A 21189-nucleotide genomic window follows, 5' to 3' on the forward strand; every position below is an offset into this window, starting at 1 on the left:
TCCCCCTTTCAAGTGCCCGGTCCCAGGGGCCCCTGCCTGGCCCCCTCATCCCCTACCTTGGCCGGGCCCCTTCCCACCTCATAGCCTGCAGTATTAGCTCCAATCCAGCTGCGGGGCTTTGTGCCCTGCCCTCCTCCTGGGCTCCCTGTGACCCACTCCCCTCAGTCAGTACACTAGCCCAGCCTGGGGGACAGCAAGGAGGAGGGGCATTTCCAGCCCTGCACTGGGGCCGGGCGGGGGGTGAGGGGTGGTGCCAACTTCCCTCCTGTTTTCTCTGAAGCTCTTTAGGCTGGTGGCCTCTGCCCCCTCCCGGAACCCCTTCCCCCTCTTTTCTCTAATTCAGGGACTTTGGCTTGAGCCCCCCAGCCTCCTGGTGAGGAGTGCTCTGTTGGTCTGCACTTGGGGGAGCTGCCCCCTCCCCTCCTCCCTCTGGCCAAAGCCCACTCCTCTGGGGAGACCAGGAGGGAGGAGCAAGGGGGGAACAGAGCAGACCAGAGGGCCTTGGGCTCAGGGCTGCATGTTGTCGGCAGGGATGGATGGGTGGATGCAGATGCCCCCGGAAGCCATGGGGAACAGGGTGGGGGCGGGGAGGGGTGTCGGGGCTTCCTGCGCTTTGCACTATTGGGGCACAAATGTCTTAAGCAGTGGGGAACCTGCCACTTCACTCTGACCCTCAGCCTGCCACAGCCCCCTACACACACACACACACACACACACACACACAGGCACACACGGAAGGCAATGCCATGCCACCAGCCTGGGCAGTGTCCTCCCTTCCCCACCTGTCAGGTGTTCTGGCCAGGCCTGGGGAGCACCATGTCACCTGTGCGTGTGCCTGCTCCGCCCTCTGGGGCCAGCCACCTTGCCGTCTTGTCTGTTTCTCCTCTCTCTCTCCTGGGCACTGACCCTGTGTCTTCTAGTCCATGGGCAATGCTCGCCCTGTCCTCTGCTCCCAGGGGCCCAGGGGCGTTCCTGACCCTCCTCTGTGTCCCACCCCAGCCATGGACATGTTGGCCTCTTAGGCACTTGGGAATCCCCCGTCCCCCCAATCACACGAGCTGTGACCCCCCCATCCCCTCCTTCCCCCTCAGTGATGCGGGGTGTGTGTGTGCGTGCGTGCGTGTGCGTTTCTCTGTGTGAATGTGGGCATGAGTACACGGGTTGGGGGCGCCAGGACACTCAGGAGTGCCACGCACCTGCTCTAGCGAGGCAGCTGTCCCAGCCCCTCCTGCGGAGTGAGGGACAGGGCCCTCTCCTGGGGGCCATTGGTGCTAAGGAGGGGGATGGCCTTGCGGTGGGTGCTTTGCACACCTCCTCCAGTGTTGGCCCGGGGCACTAGGGCAGGCAGGGCGGGCGGCAGGAGCAGGACTGCTGGAAGGGCTGGTCGCTGGGAAGAGGCTGAGGGGCCAGGCCAGGGCCACTACCCCGCCCCACCCCCACCTCTCCATCTCAGTATTGCCCAGCCATCACTTATAACACACATACCTCATCCAGCTCCTCCCTGCTTGGGCTTGGGGAGGGTGGGAGAGGAGGAGCCCCTCCCCTATCCCTGGGTGGCATGGTCTGCAGGGCCGGGAGAGGGCAGGGTGGGTGACACGGTGACAAGGACACCGTTCATGAGGGGGACAGGACTTCCTGCCCTGGGATCTCCTGGGTGGGAGATGGGGACACTGCCCAGAGGCGCTACTGAATGTATGAGAAGCTGGTGCTGGGGTGGGGGGAGGGAGGTCGTGGGTCCCTTCCAGGGTGGGGGGCTGGTAGGGGTGACTTGAGGGGCTCCTACTCCTGCCCCACGTTGACAATCAGTATGTCTGTTATGTGCGATTTTTCACCCCGTTTGTTTTGGGTCAGGATTTTAAAGAAAGATATTTTTATGGTAATTGTTGCTCGTCTATTTTACTATATATTTATGTAATAAATATATGATGAAAATACCCCCCTCGGGCACCCCCTTAGATTCGTGTGCTGTTTCCCTACAGCCTCTTCTCTGCTGGCCAAATTCCTGCCCCTCAAATTGACCAGATGGAGAGGGGTCCCCCACCCCCAAGACTTGGCAATAGTTCCTCCCCTCCCCTCCCCACCCCACCCCACCCCACCCCCAAGCAGCACACACCACAGAAGCCAGCTCAGCTGTGAACTATTGGATTTGAGACAGGAACAGAGCAAATGGGGGGGGGGCGCAGAGTCAGGGTAGGAGAGCCAGAGTGGTTTAAATAGGGGAGGACAGGAAGCTTGGCGATTGGGGGTGGAGGGGAACAAGTATTTACAAGAAGGCTCAGGGGGCCAGAGGCTCATCTTGGAATATTTTATAACAATATAAATAAGATTCTGGTTTGCTTTTCCTTTTCGTCTCGTAAAGGAGAGAGAAGTGCAGAGTTCGATTCTGTACAAGGGGGCAGCGGCAGAAGGCCGGCCGGGCGGGTCACTGGGCGTCCACCCGGAAGGACAGCAGCTTCTCGGAATGCATGTTGTTCAGGGTCCGCAGGTCCGGCAGCTTGAGCAGCAGCTTGGTGAAGCGGGAAGTCTCCGAGGGCCGGTTCTTCAGCACCAGAGCCCGAAGAGCCCGCAGCAGCGTCTCCTGGAGGTGCTCCACCGAAGCGGAGTCCTCCATGCCCGAGCGGTCTGTGGGGATGACGACAGCAGTGAGGCGGGCTCCCTGAGCTCCTCTGAGGAGGACCCTGAGGGCTGCGAGGACCCAGCCGGCTCGGCAGCCTCAAGCCCCCCTCCCCTAGAGGGGGCCTGCAAGATGGAGGAGGAGCCAGGCCACAACCTCTCCTCCTCCTCCCGGGCCACCACCCCGTCTCCTCCCTGCACGCAGGGTGGCCCTCTCTTTGCTCCATAGTCCCCTCTGCCTGGGACGCCCTCCCCCCTCTGCCTGCCAACATCTTCCCTGTCCTTGGAGGCCCTACTCCAGTGTCACCATCCTCCCCAGCTCCCCCAGGCAGAAATAGTTGTCTGTGCTTCTTCGGTTCTTGCTTCTCCTGTGACACTTATCTCACTGTTTTATAATTAGTCGGGCATGAGTCTGTTTCCCAAGCTAGACTGTGTCTCAACCATGTCTGTATCCCCAGTGCCCGGTGCGGGGCCTGGCATAGAGTAGGTACTCCATAAAAGGTGTGTTGAATCCAACTGCGTCTGCCTCCTCCCGGCCCAGGCGCGAGCTTCCCCTACCTGCGGACACCAGCACCACTGCGGTGAAGAGACCCAGCTCCTCCTCGGTGAGCGCCAGGGAGTTGAGCTTCTCGCTGAAGTCGAACATGGCGCTCAGTAGGTCTCCCATGCCCATGGCGCCCAGCTCCTGCAGGCTATAGGTGGTACGGCTCAGGAACATCACTGTCTGGTCCTTCACGTTGAACAGCGAGGCGAAGCGCACCATCAGCACCTGGAGTCGGAGGCAGTGACCCTGGGTGAGGTGCGGGGAGCCAGGGCCAAAGCACCCCAAACTTTGGCACAGGGTTTATCATGGCTGCCTTAGGATTCTCGGGGTGGGTCAGTCATTGGATCAGCAATCTGGGTTCTGGAAGGGAGCATCCAGTGACTTGGCATAGGTACTTTCAGAATGGGGGAGGAACAGACCACAGGGCAGCATCTTCACGTCAGATGTTGGAACTAGACCCCAGCTGGGATGACCCAAGTCCCTGTCCCTCAGAGGTAGGAGTACAAGGTCACCGGCCCCTTCCCATCACACACTGGGGTACCCAGGCCCTTCTACAGGTTCTTCCCAAGGTCAAGCCCAGGGAGCAGAGGTCACTCACCTCGAAAGTACCAGCCTTCAGCAGGGTGACCTGGTCATGCTGAGAAAGGTCACGGAAACCAGGGATGTGCTTGGCAAATTCCACCACCTCTCGCACAGCAGGTGTGAAGCTCAGAGAGAAATCCTCCCAGATCTCCTGCACGGTCCGGCCGCTGCGTCCGTGGGGGTACATGTTCATGGGGCATGCCTGGGGAAAAGGGGTGTGGGGATGGTGCCTGTCAGGCTGGCTCAGACAGCCCCAGAGACGGTCATCTGTGGAACACAGCAGGCAGTCACACATCTGTGTCCCTACCCCTCTGCCCATGTCCTCACCAGCAGGATGTTCTTGGAGCTGTCTTGCTGAGTATTACTAGCAGGAGCCTCGCCTTCCGGGGCTGCGTACACGTGGGTGGGGCAGAGACGGTGCCCATTGCTGTTCGGCTGGTGGCAGCCATGGTGGGCAGGGCCAGGTGGCCAGGTGGGAGGATAGGAGGAAGGGGCTTGGTGTAGACCGTTTAGGGCTTCACTGTGATGCTGGGCAGCCGAGGTGTTATTGTCGTCGGGGACAGGAGGGCAACACTGACTCTCCCAGCGCTGGGGGTTGGGGGCTGAAGGACTACCAGATGCATGGTTGGCATTGAAGTTCCCTGGTGAGGTTCCCAGCTTGTCATGGGCATAGGTGAAGATCTCGCGATGGGCCCGCGCCACCTGGGATATCACATCCTCCATGGTGGGCTCAGGGCTAGGGGATCTGGGTGGCGTCAGCTGTTGTGGGAACTGGGAGAAGCCCACCAGTGGGGAGGGGGCTGGAGCGGGAGGTGGCGAGGGGCCCATGGGGCCAGAGGTGGGGTGTGGGGTGGGCGAGGTCTCCAGTGGGCACTGGCTGCTCAGCTGATTGTTGGCCAAGTTCATGGCACTCTGCATCTCTGCCAGCATGCGCTGCTTCTCTCGTTTGGGGATGCGCCCAAAACGCACGGCTGCAACAGGATGGGAGCCGCGTCAGGAAGTACACACGCGTGCGAACACACACGTCTCTTCCTTCCTCTTCAAAGGGGCGAGACTGTAGGCCAGGAGTTCAGCCACCCACTGAAACCAGCAAGGCCACATCCACCCAGAGGGTTTCCAAGTAGGACGGCCAGTGGGAGGGGACCAGCAGGACCAACCAATGAGAGACAAAGATTTTTTACCCAAGAGGGTAACACAAGGGCATCCTCCAAGCACATGAGATTCTTGCACCCTGTGTCTCAGCTTGGGACCGTTTTGTTGTTTTAAGGAGGGATAAAATCAACTGCTGGGTGGAAGGGGCGAGGAGGACGCGGGTGCCGGGTGCCGCCTCACCATCTCGAGACATGCCCACGGAGAGGCACTTCTTAAAACGACACTGCTGGCAGCGGTTGCGGTTGATGCGGACGATGGAACAGTTCTCATTTTTCAGACACCTTTTGTACTGGATGTTCTGCTGGATGCTGCGACGGAAAAAGCCCTGGGGGGGAGGGGAGGGGAGGGGGGCAGTGAGCATCTCCAGTCTCCAGCCTGCCTGGCCGTGCCCCCAGTGGAGGGTAGGACACGACATGCCCTTGGCCCACGAGCCTCACCTTGCAGCCCTCGCAGGCATGCACGCCGTAGTGGAAACCAGAGGCCACATCCCCGCACACTTTACATAGTAGCACCATGCCATTGAGCTCTGCGGGAAGATAGGGGGGAAGAGAGGCCTGTCTGAGTGCTCCGAGAGATGCAGGCTTCCTGTGCTGGGACACCAGCCCCCTCCCCAAGGATGGAGCTCCAGGGTCTGGGTGCACTTGAAATGTCCAGACTGCACTGCACAGGGGCTAGTGCAGTTCTGGAGAAATCCCTGAGGCTAGGGAGGCCCCACTCTTAGCTCAGCCCTGGCCTTCTGTGCTGCCCCCCACCAATCACACAGTGACTCACTGGTGATGCTGCTGGTGCTCTTGCTGGGAGACACTCGGCTGCTGTCCTCCATGGCCACTTGTCGAACCCCTGGGGGGCTTCCATTATAGGAGGATGAAGAAGAGGAGGAAGAGGTGGAAGAAGGCGAGCTGTCGTCGCTCAGGCTGGGGGGGATGCTCCCGAAGGAGCGTGCAGGGTCCTGGGTGAGTGAGCCGGTGGGTGAGGGTGGAAAGTAGGTGCTGAGGCTGCCTTGGGTCAGGGACTGGAAGCTGCCGTTGGAGCTGTCGCTGCTGTAGAGGGACTCAGGGCTGGTTCGGCTCGGGGAGGAGCCACTGGAGCCAATGTAGGTGATGACGCCACCTGGCAGAACGCAGAAGGGCTGGTTGGCCACCTTGTCTGGTATACGAGGGTACCACGGAGCTCATCCCCAAAACACTGCTCCTCTTCGGAGTTAACCATGTGGAAGCCCTGGCCTTGGAGTTAACAAGCAATTCCCAAACACATCCTAGACCCGGCACCACTGATGCAGTAATTCTCAACAGCGGCCATGCCAAGCTACTCACAAGTAACAGCCCAACAAATGGTAGACGGGGCGCAGCCAACCCCATAGCCCTTCCTTGCGTAATACAGCAGCTTCTGCTTTGGGCATGAGGCGTGACCCCTGCAGTCATCTCCTGCCCCTGCTGTGCATCCCTTCCTGGGCTTTCCTGGGGATGTCACAGCAATGCCTTAGCTGTCAGTGGCAGAACTAGGGATGTTTAGAAGAGATGAGCTAAGATCTCACACTGCCCGGTCCTCCAAAACCAGAAATCAATCAGCAGCCCGTTCTAACTCCAAGATCATCCAGGGAGGAGACACAGAGGGACGGCCAGCCACTAGCAAGGAGAGCAGATGTCTCGCAAGGAAACGTCACACTCCCTCCACACTAGGAGATACACTCTCGGAAGATACCGCAGGGAAGGAACCAGCGCAGCCTGGCTCCCTCGGACTCCAAGGGATGAGACAGAGGACCCTACCTCCGCATGGAGGAAGGACAGCAGCATGAGCTGCAGGAGGAGGAGAAGGAGGACAAACTGTCCAGCTTCCAGCCCTGGAATTCCCCTTTCCCCAGCTCAGCCTGGTGACAATGCTGGTTTTCTGGCCACTCAGGGACTTTGGCCCTCTGGGTACACTGCCAACCATGGGTTCTGCTCCCGTGGCATTAGCAGAATTAAAAGGTGACCTGCCTGCCACACCCCTAACAAAACAACCTAGTTTGGCCTGCCAGGGGCTGGGTGGGAGAAGGGAGACTCCCAGAACACGTGTGACCTGACACAAGCCATGCCAGTGTCTACAGAGGCACATGTCTCCCTCACCCACTGACACACACTCGCCTGGGCAGGGCAGCCTTAAAATAGCTCAAGGTTGGTCAGGGTGAACCCAGCTCCCTGTAAAACAGTTGCACAACAGACTAGCTCCTACAATTTCAGGGCTGAGGTGGGGGATGGGACGGGTAGCCCTGGTAGGCGAACTTGACCTAGTTTACCCACCCCCCAAAAAGGGAGTGAGACCCTCATCCACAGGGACTTCACCTTTGAAGCCAAGGGCTCTCACAACAAAGTCTAGTCCTCATCTATCACCATCAACTCGCTCTGTCACCTAGAGGAAATCCGGGGCCCTCTCTGGTTCTGCTCTCCTTTCTTGCAGAGTGAAAGGATAAGGTGCTTTGATAACAGTGAGAACTGGGAAGGTAGAAAGGGAAACAGGGGCCAAACGCATTACAGTGAAATAGGTGCAAAAAGACGGTAAGAAGGTGAGAAGCCAGGTCAAGGGTGGTCAGGTGTGAGGTCCCTCCGGGGAGGTAAATAGGAGTCCAAGAGAGGTCAGGGGCGGCTCCCTCTCACTCCGCCTTCGTGATGGGGGGAAGGGGCCGGGCTGGCAGGAAAAGGAGGCAAGCGGGGGCGGTGAGTCAGCCAGCTTCACCCAGATCTCGGCTGGGCGGGGCAGGAGCCCGGCCCTCAGCCGGCCTCACGTCCCCGCTCCACGTGTGCCCCTCGCACGTGGCTCCCCAACGAGGAACCCCGGAACTCAAGGCCCCGCCCTCTCCGCTCCAGTCTGTCCCCAGCCGCAGCCCCGCCCCGCCCCTCCCCGGCGTCCTAGGTCTGGGCCCAGCCCATATCTCAAGCTGGGCCAGGACAACCTAGGAGAGGAGCGCAGGGAACACGCGTTGCTGGGACAACCGGGGGCGGAGCTCATTATGTAATGGGGCCGGCGGGCTGCGACCAATGGGGTGGCGGCCATGGCTTCTGCTGAATGAAAACAAACGCAGCACGTGGCCCCGGCTCCGCGGCCATGTGAGCGCTCCCCAGCCGGCGCAGCGGGTGCCCTACCCGGGACCCAGCTTCGAGCTCCTGAGTCCTTGATTGCCGCTCCCGACTCTTACTGAGGATTCCCCCATGAGATAGGACCCGTGTCCCCAGCCCTCCTGTCCCGCTCATTCTCCCGCTTGTCAGATTCCCTAAGCCTTGGGGGACTGGAGAGGGGAACCGGGAGGGAGATAGTCCAGAACTGCAGGAGGTGGACAGATGGAGATGTTTCAGGACACAGCTCCACAGCCCCCGTTGCCCTAAACTCCAGCTCTACCCTGTCTTCGCTCTGCATTTCCTCCTGCCCAAGGACTTGGGTCCTGCAGGTTCAAGGGAGCTTTAGGTGTCCGATGGTGTGTGAGCTTCAGGGCGCATGCCCCACCCAAGGGTTCCTCTGTGCCCTGACAAATCCTGGGGCAGAGGGAGTCCCCAAGTCCTTCCAGAGCTCCTCTGGTTGTGGGGAATCGATGGAAGTTGGTGACAGTGCCCGAGCAAGGAGGGGATCAGTGAAGGCATAGCATACCTGTGTTGTTGTTGGAGTCCAGAGTCGTCATGTCTTCACTGGTCGAGAGTGGTCATTCAAACCGGACCTCAACGCAAACTGGAGATCGTACTTGCCGCTGCTCCCCGCTGGACACTGGCTGAGAGCAGAGAGGGGACCCCGCAGCTCTCGATCAGGATTCGGGGCAACCCTCAGCCGCAAGGTCTCGGGGTGACCGGACTGCAGCTCTGCAGAGGGATCGGATGCGGAGAAAGCCACGGAGCTCTGCTTTGCATGGGAGAAACAGAGGAAGTGTGTTGTGGGAAGCGGCCCGCAGTTCCTCAGACTGGAAGCAGCAAGGGGGTCGGGTCCCTGCAGTGCACCGGGTGTCACTGCAGCGCTGCAGCGTAGCGAATCTGGAGCTCCCGATGCAAAAGTCCCAGAGAGAGAGGTTGCAACCAGGAAGTAAGTAGGTGATGGGAGAAACGGGGCACCCAGGCGCAAAGAGGAGAGACGTGTGCCCTGCTACGTTCCCTCGGCAGCAATATTTCACTCTGCCAATCTCAGCCGCCTTTTGCCCGAGCCTTTCCCTGGGACAGAGGTCTCTGCGCAGGCGCCAGCAGCCCAGGGTTCCCGGGCCGCACGCGGCACTGGAGGAGGTACCATGTGATCCCAGGGAGCGCCTCGTGCCCCAGTGACACACTTTTCCAGCAGCCGGCACGTTGAGCCCTGTGCGCCTGCGCGCCGCACGGACTGCTGGGATTTGTAGTTCACGACAAAGTGGGCGGACCATGTCTGTTTCCCCTTTCTGCCCAGCAAAAGTGCTTGCTGGCACTGGGGAGGAGCTGAAAGCAGAGTGGGGTGGGGTTCACCATAGAGTCAGGGTGGCGTGTTTGGACAGCCTGTGTGGCTGGGGCATGTGAATTCCCGGGGAGGGCCTGTTGGCTAGCTGGGCTACTCTGAGAGATCAAAGCTAGCAACCCCTTTCTGCAAACCTTGCAAACGTGAGCGCTTCACGTGATAGCAAGACTGACCTGGCCCCGAGGTCACTGGTAACACGGGCCCACAGACAAACGGGGGAGGGCAGGTTCTGAAGCTGCCTTGTGACCCAGCCCCAGAAAAGCAGTGACCCCCTTTCACTTCTGCTCCACTTAGGGAGACTGCCCGGAGAGAAAGGCTGATCCTGGAGGTGAGGATGTCTCCAGGGACTCCCCCGTTGGTTATGTGCCACACCCTCACCCACTGCAGGTGACTTGGGGGTGAGTCATTTCCCTTTGTATGGTAAGTTGAAAAGGACAGCAGAGGGGAGCTTGGTGGGGAAAGTGCCTTCGGGCTCCAACAAGATGGTTTAACCCAGCAGCAGCAGGAGCCTGAGGACAGTGACAGCCCTCCTGCTTCCAGTGCTCAAGGAGAGCCTGTGAATTCCACAGAGGCCAACTGGAGGGGCACAGAAAACTCTTAACCCTCAGCCCTTACTAAAGATGAAAATCAGGCTTAGACCTTCATTGCCCCACCGACTCGTTGGGAGATGATCAAGGGACACATGGGACAGGGCTTAGAAGTGGCCAGCATCTAGCTGACCCTGGTGGCATACACCTGCAATCTCAGCTACACAATAAAACGTCAGCTAGCATCTCCCTTCAGAGCAGCAGTGACCCCAGGGAAAAACAGGTTTCCAGGCCTCAAGCAGGGGTCTGTCCTCTTCAAGGGCTGTAGTTGGTTCAAGAGACGAGCTCCTGCTGGAGCCAGGTGAGGCTGAGACCCTGCCCGCCTGCCAGGTCCTCCTCAGCCCCAGAGTTTTTAGGAAAGTTTCTCCCCAAAGCAGCCCACCCCTCAAGGCCATGGACCACTCCAGGGGCAGCCTGGGAAACGTGGCAGCCACCCAAGAGGCAGCAGAGAACAGAATGTGGGCTGGGTATAGTGGCTCACACCTATAACCCCATCACTTGGGAGACTAAGGCGGGAGAAGCACCATGAGTTGGAGGCCACATTGCAAGACCCCGTCTCAAAAAGCAAAAAGAAAGAAATAGAAAGAGATTTCTTGAACCTCGGGGTCTGAGGCTGGCCTTGAGAGCACAGCTAGATCCTGACCCTGGACTGCCAGCGCTAGCTAGGTTCTCTAGAACAACTCTGTACCAGTGCAAGATGGGGCCCGCCCTGACCCTGGGGCGGGAGGCTGGGAAGCAGCAGCAGCAGAGCGTGGGAGGAATCGGGAGCGGCCGACAAACAAGGAAAGAGGCTTTTCAGGAAAACTTGGTTTTGCTCTCAGCCTCCACCCACGCTCCCTCCTCCCACTGGACAGTGGAAGGGGAGCCCCGCCGGCCCTGTCTGGCGCTGCCAGCTCTCTAGGACCTTCTGACTGGGGGGTGGGGGCACGACACCGGGAAGGGACAAGGACTCAGAATCAGGGTCCCCTCAGGATCCCTGATGCCGCAGATAGACCGGCTGTGTACACTGCCCTGCCTGGCCCTGGGTCCCCTCAGGCCCACTGCTTTGCCCTGCTGGCTGCTGCAGGGCATTTGTCCCTCTGGGGAAGGGACAGGGATCTGGGGCTTCCCCCCCCATCTGGGCGCGAGGGGGGGGCGGGGGGGCACTGAGGCAGCCAGAGCTGAAGTACCGCAGGAGGCTGTTTTCTGTAGTCCACCTGCAGTCAAAGGTCCAGAAGGGGCTACCTGTGCCTCCACCTTTCTCTGCGCTTTCTATGGTCCCTCCTTTGTTTACTGTGTTCTATTTTGCCTCACTGTGTAGCCCAGGCTGGCCTCAAACTCACGGTGGTCCTCCTGCCTCAATCTGTTAGAATTATTAGCCTGTGCCCCGTGGCCCAGCTCATAGGACCTTACCTCCCTCCCTTTTTTTGCGACAGGATCTGGCTTTGTAGCTCAAGGTGGACTTGAACTCAGTATGGAGCCCAGGCTGGTCTCAAACTCGAGGTGATCCTCCTGCCTCTGCCTCTCACGTGCAGGGATTGCAGGCGTGTGGCACCACACCCATTTGACCTTAACCTTTAAGCCAACTAGTACATCTCTTCCTCTCCCACCAGCTGGACACACCAGCTGTCCACCTTGTGGTCGTCATCATCTTTTTCCACTTCCTCCTCTGCTTTTTCTTCTCTTCCTCCTTCCTTGTGTGCGTGTGTAGTCTGGGTGTGCTGCATGCTGGACACAGGAGATGCTGAGCTACACCTCCAGCCAGCTTTCTACCTTCTGCTTTGTGACAGAATCTTAATAAGTTGCCCAAACTGGCCTTAAACTTGTGATCCTCCTGCCTCAGCCTCCCAAGTAGCAAGGATTACAGGGATCTGCCATCATGCCAGCCCCAGTGCACGTCTAACACACTCTCTGTGATATTCTCTCGCTTGCTCGCTCCCTCTCCCTCTTTCTCTCTTCCTGAATAGCAACACCTGAGCCCAGGAAGGGATGGGAGGCAGGCACAGAGCTCCGCAAGGCCCAGCCCAGGACCCGCACTGCACACGCTTCCCCTTGGGCTCCTCAGTGTGGGACGTGGAGCCTGAGCAGCACAGTGGATTTGCTGCATGGGGGGACGGTGGCAGCACAAGGTCAGGACAGGGCTTGAGGCTCAGGGCCAGCATATGGGCCTGTGACTGCAGGAGGGTAAGTGTGAGCGGCGTGGGGAGGTGAGTGCCCGTGGGTGTGCGCGTCTGAGCTCAGACTGCCCCGTGCAGGCCCTGAATGGCCTACATCCCAGGCCAGCTCCTGACCCACAGAGGGTGGGTCCTCCCGGAAAACAGGTCAGGCCTTGGTAAGTGCTTTCCCATCCCCCTCCCTTCTCACGGAGGAGCTGCTGCCCAGCCCAGAACCTGTCAGCCCAGGTGACTGATGCAAACTGGGACAGAAACCCTACAGATGACTCCAAACTGGGAAAGCAGGCCTGCACTGGGAGCGGTCCCTTCCCTCCCGTCCAGAATCCTCGTCCTGCTCTCCCAGGCCACCCTGGACTCTGCGCCCACCCAGAGCTTTAAGATCTAGGGAAGACATCGAGCTTTGCCAGAGAGGACTGAGCCTGCTAACTTGAGGGTGAGCTGAGGAGGGTTCTATGGGAGCATTTTCGCAGGGGCGTGGGGCTGAGACAGGATCTTGCTGTGCAGCCAGGGCTGGCCCTGAACTTGCAATAATCCTCCTGCCTCAGCCTCCCCAGTGCCAGGATTACAAGGGAGCGCATGGACGCCTGGCTCCATGGGGGCATTTAACTCGGGTTCTAACTCCACCTGTCAACTACTCTTTCCAAGGAAAAGAAGTAATAAATTGCCGGACACTGCATTGCGTACTTTTTCCACATCACCCCTTTTAATAATCCCAACAACCCTATGCTGTAGGCTGGATGTTTCGGGGTGTGGGGGGTTCTGGGGGCCGAATTCGGAGCCTTGCACTTGCCAGGCAGGTGCTTATGCCACTGAGCTATCTCCCCAGCCCTGTAGGCTGGATTCTTATTTCAGACCTGGGCACGCGCAGACTGACAGATGTTTAGTAGCTTGCCCAGAGTGCCCCACGGATAGGTGTCTTCTTTGAAGCAGTATTTGCATAGCATTTAGGACTGAGCCAGTCATAGTGGACCACACCCCTAATTCTCACTTTCAGGAGGCTGAGCCAGGAGGATCACCAAATTCAGGGCTTGCCTGGGCAACAGCGTGAGATCCTGCCCCCCATCCCTGGAAAAAAAAAAAAAAAAGCCCCATCAAAGATGATGGGGGGGGGTTGCTCAGGATTCTGTGGTTGGATCCCCAGATCCTCATGCCTTACCAGACCTGCCCTGGAGGCATCCTGAGCTGCCCCCCCCAAAAGAAATCCTTCTTAACTTTAAGAAAAAAAAAAAAAAAAAGAATGATGGAGAGCCAGGATTTTACTTCTTATGCAGTAGCATAGCACCTACCCAGCAAACATGAGGTCCTGCGCTGGATTTCCAGTACGAAGAAAAAAAAAAAAAAAAAAAAAAAAAAGATGGAGCTTTGGAGACGCTCCCTTGTTGAAGGGGTGAAGTTCCAGGATCCCTTTGGAGTGACCACTGCCAGTGTCACAGGAACCTGGCGGTGTGAGGATGAAGTTCCACCAGCACATCTGTCCTCACCACAAAGAGTGGTGACTCGGGAGCCACTTCACAGCCACAGACCCTCCCTGGGCATTTCCCAAGTAATGGGGGTGCTCAAAAGTGAGGTACGTGCCCAAGGACAGAAGCTGGGAGTCTCCCGTGTTCTCAGCCCCTCAAGAGCCTCGGCCTTCCAGACCTCCTTCCTTACTGTTTGGATTTTATGATAAGCCCTCGCTCTGTAGCCTAGGCTGGCCTGGAGTTCATGGCGATTCTCCTGCCTCAGCCTCCCCAGTGCTGGGGACAGTGAGTGTGGGCCACCACACCCGGTGGAGAGCCTCTCCTTTCATTCGAACACACCCTCTCGAGTTCTTCCCTCTCTCCATCCAACATTCTTCCTACAAGAAAGGAGGAGACCAGGTACAAAACCCAAATCAACCTTTTGAGACCTGCGTAGATCATGCTGTGAAGGTGCGTCTAAAGCAGAATCTGATGCTCTGCTTGAACTGCTTGGCTCTGGGGTCTGCGGCTGGAGATGGGGGCTCAGCCCCCCTCAGAGGCCCATGTCACTTCTCTCTAGGGGATGCGTAGGAACCAGACAGCTGGGGGTGTGAGAAGCCACCAAGGACAGCCAGCAGCAGAGCACTAAGGGAAGACCACCCACCCAAGGAGCTTCGAAAACCACCACCCTGGATCAATGATTTTTTTTTTCCTTTTTTTCTGATACTGAGTCTCACTATGCAGTTTGGATTCATAGTGAAGCTCCTGTCTCAGCCTGCCCAGCGCTAGGGTTACAAGCATGAGCCACCGTGTCTGATTTCAAGGCCAACACAGCATGCGATACTGGGGATTGCACTTGGGTCCTTGCACTTGCTAGGCAGGCACTTAGGCCACCAAGCTATCTTCCCAGCCCCCTTTTCTTTCCCTTTATGGTACAAGGTCTTGCTGTGTTGCCCAGGTTGGTCTCAAGCTTGTGCCCCTCCTACCTCATTCTCCCAAGTAGCTAGGCTTACAAGTGTTCACCCCAAGGAAGAACCCTATCTCCCAGCCTGGGACCCCACCCATGTGGCAGGGTCTGGGAAGAGGCATGGACTGCCCTTGACAAGGGGACACTAGTCAGGCGCCGTTATTCGGTCACAGGCTTCCTCCTTGTGGTTAGGGCAGTTGTAGTGGCCAGCATGTCCATGACCAAATCTCTCAGCCTTGCTTTGCTGTGCTGCAACCGGAGACACCGGTGCCATGCAAGTGACTTCCTGGGCTCTGCACCAGCCTGCACGCTGTGCTTCAGCCTTTGTGGACCAAGGTGCAGGGGACAGGATGTGTGTGCGAGAACGCACACACACACACATCCCCAGATGCCAGGATGCCTGTGCCCCTGCCTCTGCCTCCACTTCTTACCCCAAGCTGAGTCTCGAACCAGGTCCTTGAGCTCCCAGCTCTCGCGGCAGCAGCTGCCCGAGGAGGCCCGCAGCTCATGACCTGCCTCGTGAGCCGGACCCCTGTGGAGGAGCTGAGGCCTGGGCAGGCATCAGGGGCCCTGGAGCTCTGGGAGGCTTATGTAAACACTGGCGAGCCAAGGAGGGAGGGGGGTGCTGGGGGCTGCCCAGGCCCAGGAAAGAAAGCAGCCCTGCCGGGGAGGAGAGGCAGGGGCTCAAGGACCTCCCCACCCCCACGGCACCACAGCCTGGGTCTGCAGCTGGAAGGGCTGTGGAATCGCCAGGGAGGGAGAAAGAGGATGCAACTTCGCAAATTCACAATCCTTCCTCCTTTTCTAAATTATGGGGGGAGGAGAGAAGCAATTTGCCAGAGATTTTCAATGCCGCAGGAAGGAGCTGCGCCTCATTAGAATGCGCAGTTTGCACCCTGGAAAAAAAAAAAAAATCTGTGCTGGTTGCAAAAATGCAGACTCGAGCGTGCAGGGGCCCAGCGGAGATTCAAAAAAAGAAAGAGAAAGAAAGCGCTCCCTCTGCAATGCAGGGTCTGCGAAGTTGCGGGGCGCCGGGCAAATGTGGGTCGCGCGCTCGGCGTGCGCTTGCTCCTGGTAACCTACTGTCCGCCTGACTGCGCGGCGGCCGCCCCGCCTGGCCGGCGAGGGGCGCCGCGGCTCGGCAAGCTGCTCCCGGGCAGGGTCAGAGCACAGGCTGCAAGTGGGGTCGGGGGGTACCATGCACCCCCCACTCTGCACTCCAGACGCTTGGCAGGCAGCATTTCCCCTTCCTGTGCGGCGACCTCCCTGGCCGCTGCAGAAGGAAGGCCCCCGCCGCCCGCCGCCCGCCGCCCGAATTCCCTTTGTTCTCATCCTGTGGTGGGCAGTTAGGCTCTGTGGTGTGTTCCTTTCTACAAAGAGGGGACAGGCTCTCCCAAATTTGGGACCCACAGGGAAACCCAGGCTGGGCTCTGAGCCAAGGCGGGCTGGGGTGAGGATTTTATGCTCTTTGGCTTGGGAATCCCATTGTTCTTTGGAGGGCTGGGGCTGTGTGAACCCCAAGGGGCTCTTTGGGTGGAGAATCTACCTAGGACAATCGTGTCTGCCTGCTGATGTTGGCTCTCCTGTGGCTCAGAAGGGACCAGAGGGACACAGCAGGACGCAGGGCAGGAGACCTGGAGGGGGCCCTGTGCCCTTTCACTCCTTCCCCTCCCGTCCTCGCTCCCGGCCACTGGAGGACAGGGCCGTGTGTTTGTGCCGGCTGCAGGCTCACGCGGGCCGCCCAGGTCACGTGGCCCGGGCATGTGCAGCCCGCTCCATTTCCACCACAACAACTCGCTCATAAACAGCCGGCTGCCGGCGGTGCGGCGGAGACATGTGCTCGAGGGGGTGGGGCACGTGGCCTGCCGAGCGAGTGGGGACGGCTGGTGGCTCCGCTGCCTCCCCTCCCGGCACGGGGCTGCCTCGCCACAGGAAATTCCTAGTGCTCCGCGGCCGCCACTGCCGCGAAACACGCTTGTGGGGAGTGAGCCTCAGGCCGCAAGGGGCTGATGGACCGCGAGCAGGCGGCCCGCACAGAGATCAGCCTGAGGCCAGCCTAGCTTCCCCGACCCCCGCTTTCTGAGGTCCCACACGCCCCTGGCCGAGGACTGAGAGACTCAGGAGCTGAGTCTCACCCAGGGCTTCTTTCCAAACTGCAGTCAGAGAACCAACGAGGCCCTCATGTGAGTGAGTTGATGGCTCTCAGGACCAGCACGGGGTGGACATTGCTGGGCATGCAGATTCTCCAGCCCCTTCCCTGCGACAGAATCAGAGCCAAGGCAAAGTCCCGCCTAGGGGCTCTGATTATCTGGGAAGCACAGAGGTCGGTCCGGGTTCTCCCCGAGAATGTAGCCTCCACCCGGGAATGGACCTGCCTCCCCCTTCTTTGGCTCCATCTCAAAGGTTGACCAAAAAGCTAGGCGTGGTGGCACACACCTGTCACTTAAGCACTCTGGGAGGCTGAGGCAGGAGGATTGCCAGTTCAAGGTTAGCCTGCACTACATAGCAAGACCCTTTCTCAAACAAAACAAAGTTCAGCCAGAGAGCATGAACAGGTTTAGCTTGGCTCAGAATGCTAAAAGCACTCCTGTGTGCAAATCTTCTGGGAACGGGAGCTGGGGGCACGGCAGCAAGTGGGCTCAAGAATTGCAGGGGAGTGGAGGATGCAGGGGAGTGGAGGATTCCGAGGAAGAAGGAGGGAGGCAGGGCTCAGCCTCCCTTCATCTTGCCCACTTCCTTCCTGGCCTGCATCTCCTATTGCAGTAATTGATTGTGGTTTAAATTGTTTTGAGGCTGGAGCTGAAAACTGGTCCCTTGCCTAATTTTTCTGGCCAAGCAAATCCCAAACCCTAGGCTCTTGACTCCCCAGGTGCAACTGGAAGCTGAAGAGGCGCCCACTTCAGATCTCGGAGGTGGCCCGCAGTGAGAACCAGGAAAAGGCGCCAAAGTCTCCAAGGGTGGGAAGTTCCCTGGGCAAAATGAGTTTCACAGATAATGGGCAGGAAAAGCCTTTCAATAGGAGAGGGTGGGGCCCGCTGGCCTACCCTGGCTGCCTGAGACCCAGAAACTGGGGCGGGAAGAGGCAGAGGGTCTCTAAGGCAAATCCCTAAGGCTCCCAGGAATGAAAGAGGAGCCTGGAAAGTGGGTGGAGAATGAGGGACACAGACACATGCACAGGGCTCCCGACCAGGGGCACAGTGGGGCACACCCAGCCCTCTCTCTGCTGTTCTCAGCAGAGGTGTCTCAGGCACAGAGCTCCTGAGAGTCTCGGAGCCACTGGCTCAGTGACTGCTAGCTTCTCTTTGTCGTTCTTTTTTTTTCTCCTTGTGGTTTTTGGAGACAGGGTCTTACTATGCAGCTCAGGCTGGCCTTGAGCTCTCTACATACGCAGCCCGTGCTGGCCTCCACCTTGCAGCGATCCTCCTGCCTCAGTCTCTCCTAAGGGTTAGGACTACAGGTGTGCACCATGACGCTTAGCGCATTTGCTTTCTTTTTAAATTTTCTTTTTGAGCTTGTCTTGCTATGTAGTCTAGGCTGGCTTAAAACTAGTTACAGTACATAGCCCAGGCTGGCCTGGAGCTCACGATCATCCTGCTTCGGCCTTCCGAGTGCTGATATTAGAGGCAGATGCGGCCACACCCGGCTTCCCTGCTTCGTTTTCTGGGGAACACAGAGTTCTTTCTTCTTCTTCTCTACAAGGGTTCCTCTCCGTGCCCGAAACGCCGGGACGCCAGGCACAGCCACTGCAGGCTCGGCCGCAGTGACCTACATCGGCTGTCCCCGAGGCCCCGGGCGCGGGGGCTGAGATTTCAGGACAGCACTTGGGAATCTGGCGCGGGACCACGGACGATGACGTCAGGCGCACGGGCTGCAGAAGTGGCTCCGAGCGACAGAGGGCGCCACAGGGCTGAGTTCTCACTTTGTCGCGGGGCAGTGTCCGCGATTCTCCTCCCCCAAATGCGAAACCATCGCTGCGCCGTGAGCCCTTGGCGAGAAGCCAGAGACCCCCGAAGGGCTTGGTCTCTTCGTCCAGGAACTCTCGGTGGTGTCCGTGGCTCTCCTGGCTGAACCCTTTGCTCTTATTTTTGTTTGGCTTTTTTTGTTTGTTTGTTTTGTCTTGTTTTTTGAGACAGGGTCTCTGTGGCTCGGCTGGCCTCAACCTTGCAACGATCCGCCTGCCTCAGCCCACTGAGTGCCGAATGACAGTCGTGACCTTGAGCTCCTTGGTCTAGATGTGGACATAAATGAGTTTAGATTGTAGCTGATGTATTTCAGAGAAATGGAAGCTGAGTTGAAGTCAAATATGCAAAACTCGGCTTACTCCTGTGTTTAACTGCACAAAGACCGGGTACTTCTTTAGACCCAAGGTTCCCAGAAGGCTCCGGAAGGCGCTCCGGCGATGAATCATCACTTACACCCCGCGACCTCGGGACCCTGGGATCCTTCGGGTCCAGCCACGGGAGAGGAGTTCTGTAGTGGTTGCAGGTCCTCCGGCCCACGATGCCACTGACTCCAAATCGTGCATGTTTTGCTCTGGCAAGGAAATCTATAGGTGGTGGCGACCGCAGACGACGGGCGGGTTTATGCTCAGCAGGGAGAGAGCTCTTGCCCGGGTGGCCTGACCCTCCCGTCCAAAGGGCTTCCCCTTTCCGAGCCCCACCCTGGAGCCCGAGAGTCCGCAGCCTGGCACTGCGCCGGAGCCAGCATTCCTCGGCCTCGCGCAGCTGGGGGCGGGGATGGGGAGGAAGCTGCAGGCAGGAAATGACCACAGCGCCCAGGGTGCTGGGGAGCGGCAGAGACCCTGCGCCCACGTTCATCCGACTTTTGTGGCGAGGAGAGCTGAAACTGGCTGGTTTTCGACGGGCCTGCAAGGGGCCCGCAGCTGCACAGCAGGTGACCCGCGGGTTACCTCTGCGCAGGGTCACTCCGACAGCCCGCGGTCCTCTGGAGGCTCCGGAGCTCGCCTGCGCCCGCCCACCCCTTGGGCTGTGGTTGGGCACGGGCGCCCCCTCGTGGCAAGAAGCCTACACTGCAGCCGCGCGGGGAGCCGCACTGCGGGTCTCCCGGGGCCTCCGCGCCCCGCCCACGCCCAGGACTCTGGAAGTAGCACCTGGTCATGCGAGCGCTGAGCGCTGACAGGTGTTGAGTTATGGAGCAGCAAGTGCCCCGGCCAGAGTTCGCAGGCTGCCGACCCGATCGGCCTGGTTGCTTGTGGCCTGTTTCCTCGCGAACGCAGCAACCCTGAGTCACCTCCCAAGGACACGCCCGCGTCCCTGGTAGAGTGTTTCCTCGGTGGTGGGCATCTGCTATTCACGATCCCTGTGACGTTGGAAGGTCCAACGGGCCCACGATTACGGGCCCACGATTATTCTAGTGCTTCTGGGGGTTTTTGGGGGGGGGATTTTGGTCACTTTTTTAGTTGAAGTTTATTTTTTGGTTTTGGTGACAAGGATCGAACCCTCTGGCTTGCTGGGCAAGTGTTCCACCGCTGAGCCAAATCCTGAGACGCGATAATCCAGATTTTAAATATGCCCTTCCAGTGTTGGGCGTAGTGGCACAGGCCCCAAATCTCAGCTTTGGAGAGGCTGAAGCAGGAAGATCACCGTGAGTTAAAGGCCAACCAGACGTTCTTGTGAGGCCTTTTTTTGCGGGAGAGGGTGTCCCGGGGATTGAACTCAGGGGCTTGTGGACCTTGTGCTTGCCAGGCAAGTGTTTATGCCACTGAGCTATCTCCCTGGTCCCTCATGTGAGACTCTTGTCTTAAAAGGGGGGGTCTTCTGACACCACACAACGTAGGCACCCTCTGTACCCCCAGTTCCCTGTCCAGCCCATGTGGGGTGAACACGGTCAGACTGTTTCCCAAGGAAACTGGCGCACTCTTGGCTTCACATGACCTGGTTTGCAGGGCTCCCTGGCTGGCTCGCTCATTTGGTGCACGAAGGCTTCCCACCGGACTAATTTTTGCTATCCCCACAGGGCTTCGCGGAGCTCTTCCCGCCAGGATAAACGTTCCCAATCTGAAAGAGGCAGAGACCGTGTTTCCTTTCTATTTTTGGAGAAAGAGGCTTGCTTTGTAGTTCAGGCGAGTTTTGCACTCAGTCTGTAGTCCAGGCTGGCCTCAAACTTGAAATGACCCTCCTGTCTCAGTGCTGGGATCATGGGCATGAGCCACCACGCCCAGCCTTCGGCTTGACTTTAAATTGCTCAGAGCGGGGGATGTTTGCAGGGTCGTGAGATCGATTGCTGAGAACAAAAATAAATAAGTAAATAAATTTTGCAGTCTCGGTTGTAATTTTCCGTCCTCTTGCCTCAGCTTGGTGGAGGGCTGGGATTACAGGTGTGGGCCACTGTATCTAGCTCTATCTCATTTTTATTTATTTTTTTTGGCAGAACCGGGGATTAAACTCATGCCTTTGTGCTTGCCAGGGAAGTGCTTATTCCACTGAGCCATCTCCCCGGTCCCCTCTATCTCATCTTTTAATGCTAAATTCTTAAAGTTACGAACTGGGGAACTGCGAAGATAAACATGCTAAGCAGAAGGCACCCTGTCCCGCTGTTGTCCCACCATCTGCCTGCAGGGGGCGCGCGTGTTCAGTCTCCAGCGGGGCCCCAGCAGGGCACGGGGGAAGGAAACCCCGCTGTCGGTCACGTGCCGGGCTGGGGCTCCCGCGGGGGCTGCCGGGACGGGAGGCAGGGACACGTGGAGGGGCGGGCG

General features: G+C 58.6%; 1 protein-coding gene across 2 annotated transcripts; it reads right to left on the reverse strand.

Moving 5' to 3' along the window:
* Positions 1–2126: 2126 nt before the first annotated feature.
* Positions 2127–9165, reverse strand: Nr1d1 (nuclear receptor subfamily 1 group D member 1). 2 transcript variants are annotated; one of them, XM_004633719.2, is made up of 8 exons: positions 8510–9165; positions 5663–6001; positions 5329–5417; positions 5072–5216; positions 4067–4710; positions 3756–3941; positions 3172–3382; positions 2127–2622 (listed from the first exon to the last, which is right to left on the reverse strand). In XM_004633719.2, exons 1-8 carry the CDS (start codon positions 8538–8540, stop codon positions 2423–2425), a joined length of 1845 nt encoding a protein of 614 aa, XP_004633776.1. In that variant the 5' UTR covers positions 8541–9165; the 3' UTR covers positions 2127–2422. The 2 variants fall into 2 exon arrangements, with proteins under 2 accessions (XP_004633776.1, XP_023573983.1); XM_023718215.1 differs by lacking the exon at positions 8510–9165 and adding an exon at positions 6658–7582.
* Between the last annotated feature and the right edge of the window lie 12024 nt (positions 9166–21189).

Source organism: Octodon degus, unplaced genomic scaffold (genome assembly GCF_000260255.1).
Source record: "Octodon degus isolate 3935 unplaced genomic scaffold, OctDeg1.0 scaffold00056, whole genome shotgun sequence".
In the NCBI taxonomy this organism is placed as follows: Eukaryota; Metazoa; Chordata; class Mammalia; order Rodentia; family Octodontidae; genus Octodon; species Octodon degus.

Coding starts and splice junctions, on each gene's coding strand:
- Nr1d1 (XM_023718215.1), bottom strand. CDS start 6,985: ATGTGCCTCTGTAGACACTGGCATGGCTTGTGTCAGGTCACACGTGTT. Junction 5,217..5,328: donor ATGCCTGCGAGGGCTGCAAG/GTGAGGCTCGTG, acceptor CCTCCCCCCCAG/GGCTTTTTCCGTCGCAGCAT. Junction 3,942..4,066: donor GCTCCAAGAACATCCTGCTG/GTGAGGACATGG, acceptor CCTTTTCCCCAG/GCATGCCCCATGAACATGTA.